Genomic DNA, 18,755 nt, shown 5'->3' with positions numbered 1-18,755 from the left:
GAACCCTTAAAAGATAGTCTACTCAAGAGAATTTTTCTTTACGTGTTCCTAGCAGTTCTTCATTATGGTGGACCTCTTTCTGCAATTTCCAAAATCTTATTCCTTACCAATTGACTGTTATTCCTGCATTTTTTTTATACTCTTTTTGACGTGGCTGTCCTTCCACTTTTGTACTTCTTGCCTAAGCAAGAATGACATAGCCCACAGACTTTTTGGATATTTGGGTCACATATCCCAGGAGGTTTCAGGACAGACTCCAACATTCCAGAGCTCATGAGAAGTGGTGCGTTATTAGGGGGCCAGGTCATGCAGCCCAGGAGCAAAGTCTACAGAGTGTCATTGGTGGGCAATGAAGTGACTCCCAAATCCAACATGGCATTACAGAAGAAAAACACTGAGGGGGTTTTGGGTGCAAGGAAGACAATACTGAACTACATGGACAAGTAATGTATGTGTTTATCTTATCCTGCATTGATGGGTTCTTGTCACAGCCAAGTTTACTTTTGGGTATGCAAATGAAGTTCCTCTTTAAGCATGGTAAAGTATCATTTGAAAGCTCTATCTTGAGGACTCAGTGCTTGAGAATCCTGTTGTCACACAAGCCAATGAGTCTGCTTTCTCCATGATGTCGAATAAATGAAAAGTATACACTTATGATGAGTGATTTAGCCCTTGGTATATAGTCAAATAAGAGGCTTGACTAACTGAGCACTTTTTAGGCTCAGTGAACACTGGGCGTTTTAATAATGTACTTTGGTATGTTCTTATTAATACTTGCCACAAACAGACAGGGGACTAGATAGACCTTTTCATGTTTAGTAGATTTTTTATTTTTTTTGCAATGTATAGACTTCCATTTGCTGCATTATACACTACCCAGCCACCTTACTAGGTACACCTTGCTAGTACTGGGTTGGACTCCATTTTGCCCGTAGATCAGCAGTTTTTCAAATACTCAGACCAGCCCGCCTGGCACCAACAACCATGCCACGTTCAAAGTCTAAAATTTTTTCCATCCTGATGCTTGGTTTGAACTTCAGCAAGTCATCTTCACCACCTACATTCCTATGAGTTGCTGCAATGTGATTGGCTGATTAGCAATTTGTGTTACAAAGCAATTGAACGAGTGTACCTAATAAAATGGCCAGAAGGTGTATATTGGAATTTCATAGTAATAATGATGAATGTGTTTCTTTCCTCCCACAAAACATCTAATCACTGAGGCAAACCAACTTCCAACCTCCCGTTTCTTTAACTAAGCTGGTGATAAGTCAGCCTGAAAGAAGCTGAGCACCTTCAAACCTGAAAGAAGCTGAGCACCTTCAAACCTGAAAGAAGCTGAGCACCTTCAAACCTGAAAGAAGCTGAGCACCTTCAAACCTGAAAAAAGCTGAGCACCTTCAAACCTGAAAAAAGCTGAGCACCTTCAAACCTGAAAGAAGCTGGGCACCTTCAAACCTGAAAGAAGCTGAGCACCTCAAACCTGAAAGAAGCTGAGCACCTTCAAACCTATAAGAAGATGAGCACCTTCAAATCTATAAGAAGCTGAGCACCTTCAAACCTGAAAGAAGCTGAGCTAAGTGAGACAACACCTGCAACTCAGTCCCAAGACAATACCTACTGGCACCCAAAGGGAAGATGTTGATAAGGCCAATGACACTTGCATGTAGGGAACAGAAAAAAGCACCCCTGTTTTTGTTTCTTTTTCCATTTGCAAGCAGAGCCAGTGCTAGACTATTTTGCGCCTTAGGCAAGACTAGCTACTTGCACTCCCCCCCTAAAAAAATTAACTGACCGGGGAGCTGGGATGTTATGTGCAGCACAGCTTGTGCAGTACCTCATTGGCTGGATACCTTTTCTTCTTCGTCCCCAGCTAACATAATCCAATCCTGCAGCACAGCGGTCATGGTTACCAACATTTCAAAAAAGTGTTTAGGGACACCTTCATTTCTGCGTGTCCAGAAAGCCACTGTAGGCAGAGCATTACTTTAATTAGGGGTGGGGCATTAATTTATTGTGGGCGTGATTGTGACAAAAAGCAGGCATGGATTAAATTACGCTTACTATTGGGTGTGGCTTAAAGGGTGTGTGGTTAAATAGAGTCTGAGATGAGTGCAAAATATGGTGTGCAGGATGGAGATAACAGGATGACGATGACTCTGTGTACAGGATGGAGATGATTGTATGTGCAGGATAGAGATGACTGTATGTGCAGGATGGGGGTGACATGATAGATTATTGTGTACAGGATGGAGATGACTGTATGTGCAGGATGGAGATGACTGTATGTGCAGGATGGGGGTGACATGATAGATTATTGTGTACAGGATGGAGATGACATGGTAGATGACTGTGTCAGGTCAGCAAATTAATTACCTGAGTACTGGCTTTGTTGGTTTGCCCACTCAGGCTGGCTCTGTCGGCCTCCCATGTCTACTCTAGGTGACTGCTTAGACTCAGGCTGGCTCTGTTGACCTCCACTGTCTGCTCTAGGTGACCGCTTAGACTCAGGCTGGCTCTATTGGCCTTCACTGTTTGCTCTAGGTGACCGCTTAGACTCAGGCTGGCTCTGGCCTCCACTGTCTGCTCCAGGTGACCGCTTAGTCTCAGTTTGGCTCTGTTGGCCTCCACTGTCTGCTCTAGGTGATCGCTTGGACTCAGGCTGGCTCTGTTGGCCTCCTCTGTCTGCTCTAGTTGACTGCTTAGACTCAGGGTGGCTCTGGCCTCCACTGTCTGCTCTAGGTGATCGCTTAGACTCAAGCTGGCTCTGTTGGCTTCCACTGTCTGCTCTAGGTGACCGCTTAGACTCAGGCTGGCTCTGGCCTCCACTGTATGCTCTAGGTGATCGCTTAGACTCAAGCTGGCTCTGTTGGCCTCCACTGTCTGCTCTAGGTGATTGCTTAGACTCAAGCTGGCTCTGTTGGCTTCCACTGTCTGCTCTAGGTGACAGCCTAGACTCAGGCTGGCTCTATTGGCCTTCACTGTTTGCTCTAGGTGACCGCTTAGACTCAGGCTGGCTCTGGCCTCCACTGTCTGCTCTAGGTGACCGCTTAGTCTCAGTTTGGCTCTGTTGGCCTCCACTGTCTGCTCTAGGTGATCGCTTGGACTCAGGCTGGCTCTGTTGGCCTCCTCTGTCTGCTCTAGGTGACCGCTTAGACTCAGGCTGGCTCTATTGGCCTTCACTGTTTGCTCTAGGTGACCGCTTAGACTCAGGCTGGCTCTGGCCTCCACTGTCTGCTCCAGGTGACCGCTTAGTCTCAGTTTGGCTCTGTTGGCCTCCACTGTCTGCTCTAGGTGATCGCTTGGACTCAGGCTGGCTCTGTTGGCCTCCTCTGTCTGCTCTAGTTGACTGCTTAGACTCAGGGTGGCTCTGGCCTCCACTGTCTGCTCTAGGTGATCGCTTAGACTCAAGCTGGCTCTGTTGGCTTCCACTGTCTGCTCTAGGTGACCGCTTAGACTCAGGCTGGCTCTGGCCTCCACTGTATGCTCTAGGTGATCGCTTAGACTCAAGCTGGCTCTGTTGGCCTCCACTGTCTGCTCTAGGTGATTGCTTAGACTCAAGCTGGCTCTGTTGGCTTCCACTGTCTGCTCTAGGTGACAGCCTAGACTCAGGCTGGCTCTGTTGGCCTCCACTGTCTGCTCTAGGTGACCGCTTAGACTCAGGCTGGCTCCGGCCTCCACTGTATGCTCTAGGTGACCGCTTAGACTCAGGCTGGCTCTGTTGGCCTCCACTGTCTGCTCTAGGTGACCGCTTAGACTCAGGCTGGCTCTGGCCTCCACCACACTCACTCCAGATCTCTCTCCCCTGGCTGGCCTCTCAGATCTGTGTCTCAGTGACAGTCCGTCCCTTCTCTTCCTTGCTCCAGCTGGGTCTGCAGCAGCCGCTCTTCACACTTCAGGCTGTGTGGTCCTTGTGATGGGTATGCTGTTCAGACAGCAAAGCTGCACCCTCCTCTACCTCTCCACGTGCTCCCGCAACTGATTTGCTCAAGGCTGGCTGGCATCCCTCGGGAAGCCACGCCCCCTCACTGAGCACTGACCAATCAGCAAACAGGGAGACAGTACCTGACTTCCTGGAGGTAGAGGAAGTAGAGGGAGGGATCTCTTTGACTGTGCGTCTCTGGTTTGATTCACCCAGGCCCTGTAACCATTTTAATTTTAATCGGCATGCCAGAGTTGTCCGTGAGTCACAGCCATGGCTGCACCCTAGGCAGCTCCCTAGTTCACATAGCGTACGCGCCGGCCCTGTTTGCAAGCTTTCAAAATTGCAGCCAGGTCCTGAAGCTTACATTTGGAAAGTGGTTTTCTCAGTGCACACTGCTGTAACTATAAATTATGAAGGTGGAGATGGCAAGAAATACAGAGCCTTGCTTCCAACTGAAGCAACCTCCTCAGGCGGCACTCAAAATCACAGGCTCATCCTTACCAAGTCCCACAGGGAAGCACAGCGGCTGAGCCTCTTACGTAATGCAGAGCCTATTAACAGTTCACTGAGCACAGTGCCTCCCACCACTGCCCCTTTTGACAGGCTCTGCATCACTGTATGTACTTGCGTGTACAGGTACCTCTGTGATCAAGCCCTGGTGAGTGGGGCGAAACGCATCAGGGGGCATGGACTGAGGATATTCATTAACATTGGACTCCTGGGGTCAGTTGAGCAGCATTCATTCCTTCACTTTTATTGGCTGACACTGGAATTGCTCGGACTCATACTCCTCTCTTTTAACTTGCCGGAGGGGTGACCCTTTTCCTTCCATCCACAGCTTGGAGGTATACTTTTCACTATGTACAGGTGCATACAAATACACAGGTACACATGCACACATTGCCCGTGGCAGACATCTTTGCTGTAGCGGGGATACATTTGCCCCTGTATGCCCCTTCTTGTGATTTTTCTTATTGATGACTTCCTTTGTGTGAAACACCTTGTGTTCCTGCCAGCCCTCCTGCTTTTCTATTTCAAACTGACCATGCTAGGCATGAGAGCATATCCATCCCAATGTGGTCAGTTTTTTGGCTGTGCTGAAAGAACAGCCAGAAAACAATATGTTTTGTTTTTTATATGTATACACAAACGCTTTGCCTTTCATGTCTATTTTAAACTGAATGGGTTTTTTACAAGGTGAGGGTTTGTATATACAGTACTTTAACTACTTCCCGTCCAGCCCATGTAGATAAACGGCTGGACGGGAGCGCTGCTGATGCGGGTGGAGGTTTCTAAACATCCTCCCGCATCCATTGCCTGCGTGCGCTCCCTGCGTGCGCTCCCTGGTTAAAAGAATGCTAAAAACCGCAAACGTGGAAAAACGCAGCTAAACGCTAAATAAAGCTGAGGAACTCAAGTTTTTAACATGTCTTTACACAGCTAACGTTACCAGCGTTATCAAAACACCCCATGTGCATGGAGCCTAGGAAAAAAAAAGTTTTAGGGATAAGCTCAACGCAGAATCGGACACAAGTCTGAACTTAGCTATCCTGCCTGAGAAGCTGTCAGAGATGAGACCTACAGTCAGGTTCATAAATATTGGGACATCTACACAATTCTAACATTTTTGGCTCTATACACCACCACAATGGATTTGAAATGAAACAAACAAGATGTGCTTTAACTGCAGACTGTCAGCTTTAATTTGAGGGTATTTACATACAAATCAGGTGAACGGTGTAGGAATTACAACAGTTTGCATATGTGCCTCCCACTTGTTAAGGGACCAAAAGTAATGGGACAAAATGATAATCATAAATCAAACTTTCACTTTTTAATACTTGGTTGCAAATCCTTTGCAGTCAATTACAGCCTGAAGTCTGGAATGCATAGACATCACCAGATGCTGGGTTTCATCCCTGGTGATGCTCTGCCAGGCCTCTACTGCAACTGTCTTCAGTTCCTGCTTGTTGTTGGGGCATTTTCCCTTCAGTTTTGTCTTCAGCAAGTGAAATGCATGCTCAATCGGATTCAGGTCAGGTGATTGACTTGGTCATTGCATAACATTCCACTTCTTTCCCTTTAAAAACTCTTTGGTTGCTTTTGCAGTATGCTTTGGGTCATTGTCCATCTGCACTGTGAAGCGGCGTCCAATGAGTTGTGAAGCATTTGGCTGAATATGAGCAGATATTGCCCGAAACACTTCAGAATTCATCCTGCTGCTTTTGTCAGCAGTCACATCATCAATAAATACAAGAGAACCAGTTCCATCGGCAGCCATACATGCCCACGCCATGACACTACCACCACCATGCTTCACTGATGAGGTGGTATGCTTAGGATCATGAGCAGTTCCTTTCCTTCTCCATACTCTTCTCTTCCCATCTCTCTGGTACACGTTGATCTTGGTCTCATCTGTCCATAGGATGTTGTTCCAGAACTGTGAAGGCTATTTTAGATGTCGTTTGGCAAACTCTAATCTGGCCTTCCTGTTTTTGAGGCTCACAAATGGTTTACATCTTGTGGTGAACCCTCTGTATTCACTCTGGTGAAGTCTTCTCTTGATTGTTGACTTTGACACACATACACCTACCTCCTGGAGAGTGTTCTTGATCTGGCCAACTGTTGTGAAGGGGATTTTCTTCACCAGGAAAATAATTCTTTGGTCATCCACCACAGTTGTTTTCCGTGGTCTTCCAGGTGCTGCTGAGCTCACCGATGCATTCCTTCTTTTTAAGAATATTCCAAACAGTTGTTTTGGCCACGCCTAAAGTTTTTGCTATCTCTCTGATGGGTTTGTTTTGTTTTTTCAGCCTAATGATGGCTTGCTTCACTGATAGTGACAGCCCTTTGGATCTCATCTTGAGAGTTGACAGCAACAGATTCCAAATGCAAATAGCACACTTAAAATGAACTCTGGACCTTTTATCTTCTCATTGTAATTGGGATAATGAGGGAATAACACACACCTGGCCATGGAACAGCTGAGAAGCCAATTGTCCCATTACTTTTGGTCCCTTAACAAGTGGGAGGCACATATGCAAACTGTTGTAATTCCTACACCGTTCACCAGATTTGGATGTAAATACACTCAAATTAAAGCTGACAGTCTGCAGTTAAAGCACATCTTGTTTGTTTTATTTCAAATCCATTGTGGTGGTGTATAGAGCCAAAAATTTTAGAATTGTGTCGATGTCCCAATATTTATGGACCTGACTGTAATCATAGGCAGTGGAAGCATTTCCTGCCCCACAGTCACACTTACATAAACATGCAGCTATGGGGTGGGGAATGCCTCTGCCACCTGTGATTGGCTGACAGCTTTCCGGCGGAATAGCTTAGGCAGGTTCAGACTCGTATCTGAACATGCCTCAGCTCATCACTACTTAAAGGATAAGCCTTGCAAAATAATAAATGCACACTTTTCTTGCAGGTAAAAAAAATGTACATTTATTACTATTGTCCAAAGGAGCCTGGAAAGCATTGCACCAGTGATCAGTAGATTGCTGATGCCATGCAGGTCTCCTGCAGACCTATCAGAATATCTGTTTGCCATACAGGATGTACAACCAAGCAGATATTGTGACAGGAAGCTTCAATAGACTACCACAGCACTGCACAGCACCAAGGTAGTTCATTGAAAACTACAAGCCCACAGCCGCTAAGGCTGCCGGGACTTGTAGGCACTCAATCACAGAAATGAATGAGTGACGCGAATATTTGGGCGGAGCCCCGCACGGCTGCGCTGTTTTTAAATCTGACAGATAGTTCGAGGAAACTTCTCCCTGTACTGTCAGGGAGGGGGGCGGGAGGCACGGCTGCAGCTATGGGAATATGTTACATGTTCCACCCTAAAAACAGGTGGAACATGTAACATGTTCCAAAGGTGAACTTCTAATTTAACCACTTGCTTACAGGGCACTTATACCCCCTTCCTGCCCAGGCCAATTTTTAGCTTTCAGCGCTGTCACACTTTGAATGACAATTGTGCGGTCATGCAACACTGTACCCGTATGAAATTTTTATCATTTTTTTTAGACAGATAGAGCTTTCTTTTGGTGGTATTTAATCACCTCTGGGTTTTTGTTTTTTTTCTTAGTTTGTGTTATAAAATTTTGTAAATAAGTGATTTTTCTCCTTCACTGATGTGCGCTAATGAGGCTGCAGTGATGGGCACTGATAGGCTGCACTGATTAGCACTGATAGGTGGCACTGATGAGGAGGCACTGATGGGCACTGACAGGCATCACTGATGGGCACTGAAAGGCAGCACTCCTATATGGCACTGATAGGCATCACTGACTGGCACTGACTGGAACTGTTAGGTAGCACTGACTGGCACGATTAGAGTGGGAGGACGTCATATGACGTCCTCCCAGAACTAGAGAACCGCCTTGCGCCCGTCATTTCCTTATATGGTGGGTGGGAGGCAGTTAAAGCAGTATTAAACCCAAAAGCAAACATTTATTACATTGCAGCTTACTAATTCTTAGATGTGAGGCTGCATTTGTTTTCTTTTTTAGACTTTCTTCTATTTTCATCTGGTGATCCAGCCAGCAAATCTGTTATTTTTCACTTCATAAACTATTCAGCAGATGTTTCAGTTTACAGGGATGAGACAAACCACTTAACACTGGAAGGGGTGATTCAGGTTTTTTTAATGTAAAACTTTTATCCCAAAAGGAAAAAAATGTTTGCTTTAACTGATTATAAAGAGAGCTGGAGTTCGACTTCAGTTTGTTTGTGTATTTAAATCTGCTAGTGCAACTAACACTTCGATCCCCCTAAACTGACAATGCTGCTACTGTATCTCCTGTGTTTATTCATCCAGAGTTGTGTCTCACTAATACAGAAGGTGTGTTACTGGCCAGATCACCAGGTAAAATCAGAGAGTAAAAAGCCAATCAGAAGAAAACTAGTATAGCCAGCACATCTAATAATTGGTAAGCCGCAATATATTACATTTTTGGTTTTGGGTTTAATACTGCTTTAAGATATAGAAATTATCTGTGATTGTGTGGGAGGAAGTTCATTTAGGACTCAACCACACAGCCATTCATGGAAGTACACCTCCCAGGTCAGCCTGTGACCTAAAGAGAAAAGAGAGCAACGCTTCCATTGCTAACACAAAGCTACCCAGCGAATACAATGCTGTCAGATGCTGGCTTGCCTAGCCCACTGAAGCAAACTGATGGGAGATGTAGGAAGCCGCATATTAATGATCAGCCCAATCACAGTATGAAAGAACACAGCTTCAGCTTGTCTCTTCTGAATATCATGCCTACTGACGCGTTTCACCCTCCTATGGGCTTAGCCATACAGCCACCTAGATCAGTCTAATTCTGCATTGAGTACGACTTTCCGATCAGCTGCAGACAGGAAGTCTGTACAAATCAATTACAGGCTGACACTGGTCACATGTAATCACACATGGAGAGATTACCTGTGGGAAGAGACAGATGATCACCCTGAATGATGTCTTTGTTTATGGGTGCACAGCTGTCCCCAAGTACAAGTTGTGACTACACGTGGACTGTGTCTGCCTGTCATTGATTTGCACAGACTTCCTGTCCGCAGTTGATCGGAATGAACTGACCTGGGCATTGTATGGCCACAAACAACCATGTACACAAACTCTAAATGCGTGAAGGTTTTCTCTATCTACATTATCATGGATGACACCATGACTGTGTGCGAATTCTTGGTGGCTGCGGGACACTACTTGTGCTCGTCACCGCACCAGCTTGTACTGCACTTATGGGACTCGCCACGTCACCAAGTGATACTGCAGTGCTGGTATGTGAAAGGCCAGGATGTACTAGACCGCTGGTGCTCGCCAGTTCACCAAAAGGTAGAGCGGCACTAGTACTGGCACTCTGCTGCATACGAGAGTCATCATGCGATTATAACATCTCAGAACCTGGGAATGGGTTCGGGTATGCCTGATCTTAGCAGGGACCACTTCTCCATCGTCTCAGCTGTCAGGGTGCCGCTGCTGTCTACAGGTTCGTATTCTGAGGCTGATTGTGTCAGTGAGTCTTCCCCTTCGCTGTCATCTGACATGCTCAGAATCCTCTAGACCTCTTCACTAGAGTACCTTTCCATTGACATTTTGGCCACTAAATTTATAGGTACCTAGTACGACTCACGGGAAAAAGTGTACCTGGCTGTCAGGGACTGCTTGAACCGCTACAAAAACATTTAGCGGCAAGTGCTAACAGAGATCAGGCCTGATTCTGCGAACACTGCAGTTTTGTGTGCAATGTATCAAGTGACAGTGATCTACTGACACCAAACTTGCTGGGGAAGAAGGGAGAGAGGGAGGGGTAAGCGTAGGGGCTAAACGCAGGTGCTGGCAGGTTCCAGGGCTGATCCTGCTAATGCAGTTTTTGGGGACACAATACTAATGTGAACGTTGGTATAGTGCTGATCTGATCTAAGATATTGATCCATTCAGACACTATACTAGCAGTGAAGGTTTATTGTGTATGAGTGTGTTCCTGGCAATCAAGGGGTTAAATGCGATTACTGGTGTACTGACGGGCAATCTGACGCTATCTGGGAGGGATGCTAACGCTATCTGAAGTCGCCGGCGATACTAATACAGTGATCAGCAAAAAATCTGTACACTGTACTAATGACCCTAGTGACAGGGCTGTGAAGGGGTTAACTTGGGGGGGGGGGGGCATCAAGGGGTTAAATGTGTCCTAAAGTATTCTAACTGTGCACAAGTGTGCTGCTTGTACTCAATGTGTCTTCTTTCTTCTCTCTCTGGGACGAAATGTGCCCAAAGAGAGATATCATCACTTCCTATACCTGTGTAGGTGTAAACACAGGTACAAGGAGATCCCTGATAGGACAGGGATCAATCATCCAATTTAGGCCAGAAATCACTGGCCTATATCGGATGATTGATATCTTGGGGATCAAATCACGGCACCCGTGGTTCATGGGAGCGCGCGCAGACCCCTGGCCCGTGAAAACCGCAGGAGTGCGAATCATGTACAGGTGAAACTCAAAATTTAGAATATCGTGCAAAAGTTCATTTATTTCAGTAATGCAGCTTAAAAGGTGAAACTAATATATGAGATAGACTCATTAAATGCAAAGCAAGATAGTTCAAGCCATGATTTGCCATAATTGTGATGATTATGGCTTACAGCTCATGAAAACCCCAAATCCACAATCTCAGAAACTTAGAATATTGTGAAAAGGTGCAATATTCTAGGGTCAAAGTGTCCCACTCTAATCAGCTAATTAAGCCTAACACCTGCAAAGGGTTCCTGAGCCTTTAAATGGTCTCTCAGTCTGGTTCAGTAGGAATCACAATCATGGGAAAGACTGCTGACCTGACAGTTGTGCAGAAAACAATCATTGACACCCTCCATAAGGAGGGAAAGCCTCATAAGGTAATTGCAAAAGAAGTTGGATGTTCCCAAAGTGCTGTATCAAAGCACATTAATAGAAAGTTGTGTGGAAGAAAAAGGTGCACAAGCAGCAGGGATGACTGCAGCCTGGAGAGGATTGTCAGGAAAAGGCCATTCAATAGTGTTAGGGACTTTCACAAGGAGTAGACTGAGGCTGGAGTCAGTGCATCAAGAGCCACCACACACAGACGGATCCTGGACATGGGCTTCAAATGTCGTATTCCTCTTGTCAAGTCGCTCCTGAACAACAAACAACGTCAGAAGCATCTTACCTGGGCTAAAGAAAAACAGACCTGGTCTGTTGCTCAGTGGTCCAAAGTCCTCTTTTCTGATGAGAGCAACTTTTGCATCTCATTTGGAAACCAAGGACCCAGAGTATGTAGGAAGAATGGAGAGGCACACACTGCAAGATGCTTGAAGTCCAGTGTGAAGTTTCCACAGTCTGTGTTGATTTGGGGAGACATGTCATCTGCTGGTGTTGGTCCACTGTGCTTCATTAAGTCCAGGGTCAACGCAGCCGTCTACCAGATTTTGGAGCACTTCATGCTTCCTTCTGCAGACGAGCTTTATGGGGAAGCTGACTTCATTTTCCAGCAGGACTTGGCACCTGCCCACACTGCCAAAAGCACCAAAACCTGGTTCAATGACCATGGGATTACTGTGCTTGATTGGCCAGCAAACTTGCCTGACCTGAACCCCATAGAGAATCTATGGGGCATTGCCAAGAGAAAGATGAGAGACATGAGACTGAACAATGCAGAAGAGCTGAAGGCCGCTATTGAAGCATCCTGGTCTTCCATAACACCTCAGCAGTGCCACAGGCTGATAGCTTCCATGCCACGCCGCATTGAGGCAGTAATTGCTGCAAAAGGGGCCCAAACCAAGTACTGAGTACATATGCATGCTTATACTTTTCAGAGGTCCGATATTGTTCTATGTACAATCCTTGTTTTATTGATTGCATGTAATATTCTAATTTTCTGAGATTGTGGATTTGGGGTTTTCATGAGCTGTAAGCCATAATCATCACAATTATGACAAATCACGGCTTGAACTATCTTGCTTTGCATGTAATGAGTCTATCTCATATATTAGTTTCACCTTTTAAATTGCATTACTGAAATAAATGAACTTTTGCACAATATTCTAATTTTTCGAGTTTCACCTGTGTATATATATATGTGATTTTGCGTACTCCTGCCACCCTGTAGCAGTAGTTAACCCCTCTTCCTGACCAGGCCATTTTTTGCGATACGGCACTGCATTACTTTAACTGACAATTGCGCAGTCATGCAACACTGCACCCAAATGAAATTAATGTCCTTTTTTTCCCCACAAATAGAGCTTTCTTTCTGTGGTATTTGAACTCCTCTGCATTTTTTATTTTTGCACTATAAACAAAAACATTTTTAAAAAACATATATTTTTGACTTTCTGCTATAAAACATATCCAGCAAAAAAAATTTAAAAATCAGATGTCGTCATAAATTTAGGCCAAAATGTATTCTGCGACATGTCTTTCCTAACAAAAATCCCAATACGTGTAAATTAATTGGTTTACGTGAAAGTTATAGCGTTTACAAATGGCGGTATATATAATGGAATTTTTTATATTAGTAATGGCGCCGATCCGTGACTTATAGCGGGACTGCGGCGGGCATTCTGACACTGGGGGGACTAACTGACATCCCAAGTGACACTAATACAGTGATCAGCACTAATAAAAAGCAATGACACTGTACTAATGACACTGGGCAGGAAAAGGGTTAACATTTGGGGCGATCAAAGGGTTAACTGTGTGCTGTTTTACTAACTGTACTGTGTGTGTTTTACTATGTAAGCAGACTGCTTTGTATGGCTCTGCTATGCAGAGCCATACAAAGCAGCATGCTGGAGCTGACAGGGGAGAGGAGAGATCTGTGTTGTTTACACACAGGTCTCTCCCGTCAGTGTTCCTCAGCGATTGGCGGGTGCCAGTGGGGAATCTCCAGCCAGGACCCAGTGATTGACAGCTGTAGCCACCAATGGCGGCGTGCGCATGCCCCCTACCAGGAAATGCAAAATCATATATATATATATATATATATATATACGTGATTTTGTGCAGTCCTGCCACCCTGTAGCAGTAGTTCTGCTGTAGGAAGGACGGGAAGCGGTTAATTACACAGGTTCTATGGCTGATTAACTGCTTTCCCGCCGCCCTATAGCAGATATACTGCTACAAGGCGGCATTTCATTTCCAGGTAGGGGACGTGCGCCTTACCTGCGTCGCCATTCGCGGCCGTGGCTGTCAATCACTGGGTCCCAGTGATTACCCGCCGGGTAATCTGACAGGGATGAGGACTGTTTTGTTTACTAACAGTTCTCCTCCCTGTCAGCTCACAACACAGCCATCCAAAGCAGTGTGATTACAGTGAAGCACACAGACACAGCCCCCTAGTAAAACACTCTCTGCACACAGTTAACCCTTTGATCGCCCCTCATGTTAACCCCTTCCTGCTCAGTGCCAGTGCCTTTTTTTTTAGCAATGATTACTGTATTGGTGTCACTGGGGATGTCAGTGATACCAAGTCAGTTCCCCTCCAGTGTCAGAATGCCTGCCGCAGTCCTGCAGTCTCACTATAAGTCGTTGATCACCGCCATTACTAATAAAGCAAAATGTAAAAAAATTCCAGTATCTATAGCGCCATTTGTAGACGCTATAACATTCGCGTAAACCAATTAATTTACACGTATTGGGATTTTTTTTTAGCAAAGACATGTCGCAGAATACATTTTGACGAAATTTGATTTTTTTTTACTTTTTTTACTGAACATGTTTAATAGCAAAAAGTAAAAAATATTGTTTTTTTTCTCAAAATTGTCTTTTTTTTTAATAGCGCAAAAAATAAAAAATGCACAGTTGATCAAATACCACCGAAAGAAAGCTCAATTCGTAGGAAAAAAGGACATAAATTTTATTTGGGTGCAGTGTTGCATGACTGCGCAGTCGTCAGTTAACCACTTGCCTACCGGGTGCTTATACCCCCTTCATTACCAGGCCAATGTTTTAGCTTACACCGCTGTCGCATTTTGAATGACAATTGCGCGGTTATGCAACATTATACCCATATGCAATTTTTATCATTTTTTTCTCACAAATAGAGCTTTCTTTTGGTGGTATTTACTTTATGCTGGGTGTTTTCCTTTTTGCGCTATAAACAAAAAAAGTGCAAAAAATATTTTTTAAAAAAGTGTTATTGTTTCTATTATTAAAATTTTGCAAACAGGTGATTTTTCTCCTTCACTAATGTGCGTTGATGAGGCTGCACTGATAGCCAGCACTGATAGGCGGCACTGATAGGCAGCACTACTGAGGTGGCACTGATGATGGGTAGTGATAGTCAGCACTGATTGGCGGCACTGCTGGGCATTGACTGGTGCAACTGCTGGGCACTGACTGGCGCAACTGCTGGGTACTGACTGGTGGTACAGACTGGTGGCACTGCTGGGCTGCACTGATGGGTGGCACAGGTGGGTGGGACTGCTGGGCGGCACAGGTGGGTGGCACAGGTGGGTCGCACTGCTGGGCACAGGTGGGTGGAGCTGGTGGGTGGCACTGCTGGGCACCGATCATCAGTGCCGATCCCTGCTCTGACAACTGCCGGTTCTCGGCAGTACTTTCCTTGCACTCTGACACATGAGGAAAGTACAGCTAAGAACCGGCAATTGCCTTTCCCTGTGATCAGCATGTCATTGGGCCTGGCTGATCACATGGTAAAAGGCCGCTGTGATTGGCCTTTTACCACATCACGTGATCAGCTGTATCCGTAGGACACAGCGATCACGAAGATCGCCGGGGTAGCGCGTTCTGGGATGATGTGATATGACGCCCTCCCAGAACTGGCTGGCCGCAGTGTAGCTATCATTTGGCTTTCTGCAGTCGGCAACTAGTTAAAATAAGGCAGCGCCGTAACGCAAAAAAATGGCCTTGTCAAGAAGGGGGGTAAATCCTCCGGAGGGCAAGTGGTTAAGATGGTAATTAAATTCACTTAGTTCATTCTCTGCATTGAGTTAGCCTCGGAACCTAAATAATTAATATGTGTTCAGTTTCAAAGGGATGAGGTGACAACCCTACTACAAAAACAAAAACTCCATCCTTTCTAAACATGACAGCAAATCCACTTGACATTTTGGGCAGAGCACGTGATCAGGTAAGCCGGAAGCGGAAGTGCAGAGCCTTCAGTGTGTGAGACATCAGCGGTGATCAGGTAGATGGACACAGGAACAGGTCATTTTCTCACGTTTCTCCCTTACCTGCAGGCAGACAGGCTGAGAGAACGCATGCGCAGTAACAGCGTGGTGCCGTGGTAGTGCTGGGACCGTCCGCCGCCTGGTGCATCCTGGGAGTTGTAGTCTTCTGAGTGCAGGGGGTGAGGAGCTTCTCAAGTGAAGTTGTTGTGGCGCTGAGGGGGGTCGGTCTGTTTGTAGTAAGGTTAGTAGGACGTGGCTGAGCGGGTGTGACCGGAGCAGTGTGGTGTAGACATGCTATTATCATTATGGCTGTACTGTGGGCTATTAATATGTCATCAGTCCCCTGTCAGCGTCAGCTGTAGGTAATGCCATCCGCACGCATACAGCCGCGTTCACATGTGCGTTATTAGGAGAGCGCGCAGCCAGTTAGACGCCTTTATATCCGTCGTGTTGAGATGCGTTTATGCCCGTCATGATTGTGTTTAGACTCATTTACGTGGAGATGCAGGCATACATTCGGTAGCACAGAATCTGCGTCGCTGGACACATCTCTGATCTAAATGACCTAACTCATTTTAAAGCAGAGCTCAGAGGCAGACTGACCATTTGGAAACTCAGGCACGGCCCGAGGGCCCGGGGTCGGTAGGGGGCCCCATGAGATGCCCCTGGTACCTTTTTCATAGGCTTTTTTGAGTTTGGGCAAGGACACAGGAGCCCCATGATCCCCTATTGCCCGGGGGCCCCATGAGTTGTCAGTCCGCCCCTGGCAGAGCTCCGCCCAAAAGGGGAAGTTCCGCTTTAGGGCTTTTGTCTCCTGCTCCCCATTAAGAATTGGCATCTTTGGGGAGCAGAAGAGGGGGGGCAGGTACCCGCTCCCACTTCCGCTGCAATCGCCTAGGCGATTTGAAGCAGAAGTTGTCCTCCTCCCCTCCCTCCCCATAGTCTTGTTGGACATGTAACAGGCCCCCGAAGACTATGGAACCATTCACAAAGTGCAGCACTTTTCACGCATGCGCAGTGGGCACCCGGCTGTGAAGCCACAAACTGTCACAGCCGGGTGCACACACTGAAGATGACGGCGCCAGGAAGAGGAGATGACCGGTGTAACCAGCGGTGGTGAGGACACTGCTGGACCGAGGGACAGGTAAGTGTATTTTAAGAGTCGGCAGCTACAGTTTTTGTAGGTGCTGATTTTTATTTTTTTTCCAGGCGGAACTCCGCTTTAATTATGCTGCTTTAAAGATACCTGTGGAGCTGGACCCTGCACACATCTTTACGCAGCTTTTTTTTCCATCCCCTGTGAATTGGCAGTAAACTTTAACCACTTGCCCTCCAGAGCATTTACCCGCCCCCCCCTCCCCCCCCGACCAGGCCATTTCTTGCGCTACGGCGATGCATTACTTTAACTGACAATTGTGCGGTCATGCAACACTGTACATGATATTTGCATTCTCTTTTTTTTCCCACGAATAGAGCTTTCTTTCAATGGTATTTGATCACCTGTGTGGTTTTTATTTTTTGCGCTATAAACAAAAAAGACCAACAGTTTTGAGAAAAAAAACTATTTTGACATTTTGCTTTTAGACCAGTCCAGTGAAACATTAAAAAAATCAAATTTCGGCCAAAATGTATTCTGCGACATGTCTGTTAAAAAAACCCCAATACATGTAAATTAATTGGTTTCCGTGAAAGTTAAACCGTTTACAAATGGCAGTATAGATACTGGAATTTTTTTTTACTAGTAATGGCGACAATCAGCGACTTATAGCGGGACGGTGGCGGGCATTCTGAGACTGGGGGAGGAACTGACTAACTGCCACTGACATTTCCAGTGACACCAGTACAGTGATCAGTGCTAATAAAAAGCACTGACACTGTACTAATGGCACTGGGCAGAAAGGGGTTAACACTTGGGGCGATCAAAGGGTTAACTGTGTGCTGTTTCACCATGGGGGCTATGTGTGTATTTCACTGTAAGCACACTGCTTTGTACAAAGCAGAGTGTAGGAGCTTACGGGAGAGATTTGTGTTGTTTACACACAGGTCTTTCCCCCGTCGGAGATACTCGGCAATCACTGGGTGCCAGCGAGTAATCCAGGTGATTAACAGCCAAAGCCGCGAATGGTGGAGCTGGTAGTGTGCGTGCGTGCCCCCCACCCAGAACTGCAAAATCACGTGATTTTGCTGCCCTGTAGCAGTATTTCTGATATAGGGCGGCATGGAACCGGTTAACTGAGAGCTGCCACATATGTGCCTACAACCAGCGTCCCTTGTTTGTTAGGAGTGTGCTCACTCAGCGCCCCCAGCACAGTAAATGCATCGCCACCAGTACCGCACAGTTTCCAATCAGGAGCTGAAATGGCAGACTCTTCCATCGTGATCATTGTAACCGCCAATCACAGTGATCACACAGCTGGGGAGCCTCCAGCTTTACAGACTTATAAAGGGCCTTCTCCTGGTGGCTGGAAATGGTTAAACTGGTAGCCAATCGGTTGCATTGCATGGAAAGGAGCAAGCTGATAGGTGTAGAGAGCAGAGTGAATGGTGGGATGACTTCATCAGTCTCCTGCTGCTTCTTTACTATACAATCAGCAGGCTGGGGGTGAAGAGAGGAAACCACCGTATCCCTACCACGATTTATAAATGGTGGTATTATTGGCCGAACACTGCCCTGCAAATCTTAAGACTGGGTTAACAGAGGTACTTTACCTTTGTAAATAAAACAGCTGAGTCAGGGTCTGTGTTGGTGGACATTTGGTCTTTTCAAATTAGGTTTATAGTAATACAGATTTGATATAAAGCAGATCAGACGGAGGGATTGCAGGTCGGTGAATTATGTCATAAAAGTCTCAGATGGATATCAGCAACAGGAACCCAAAGCTCATCAACACTGGATCTAACATGTAGCTCATCTGTGTATGTAGATGTTTGACTGGAGTTCACCTTTAACATTCGATAACTGAAGTGGTTTCTTCCATCTGGGAATAAAGAAAACTGGTGCCCTCATCTCCACTCTAGCAGCAATGAGGTGTCCAGGATTTCCTCACAGGCCGCCAACTTCTTCAGCTGGTCTTTTTGTAGGTTCCAATCTTTGTCCATTTTGAATGGCCGGGCCCATACATGAGTTCATTCATCTTATCTAATGCCAAAATTGTACAATGAGCTGGACG

The 18,755-nt window shown here is 46.0% G+C and overlaps 1 protein-coding gene across 3 annotated transcripts in view; it reads left to right on the top strand.

The window, feature by feature from the left end:
- Positions 1-15,546: 15,546 nt before the first annotated feature.
- The window catches only part of FAM120B (family with sequence similarity 120 member B), a 160,275-nt gene continuing 157,066 nt past the window's right edge, over positions 15,547-18,755 (top strand). Inside the window, exon 1 of one of the 3 annotated variants that reach the window (XM_089669691.1) lies at positions 15,547-15,602. Coding sequence is in view for 1 of the 3 variants with exons in the window: in XM_089669689.1 (XP_089525815.1) it covers positions 15,607-15,622 (16 nt within the window). In the remaining 2 variants the exon portion in view is untranslated. Of the gene's footprint in view, positions 15,623-15,649; positions 15,827-18,755 lie in introns of those variants that run through there. The other 2 variants (XM_089669689.1, XM_089669690.1) reach the window with 2 other exon arrangements.

The sequence above is a fragment of the Staurois parvus genome, unplaced genomic scaffold (genome assembly GCF_062004578.1).
Source record: "Staurois parvus isolate SC_StPar_1 unplaced genomic scaffold, SC_StPar_1.0 ptg000081l, whole genome shotgun sequence".
Lineage (NCBI taxonomy): Eukaryota > Metazoa > Chordata > Amphibia > Anura > Ranidae > Staurois > Staurois parvus.
Note: the sequence above shows the minus strand (reverse complement) of the source record. Positions and strands in the feature narration are given on the sequence as shown.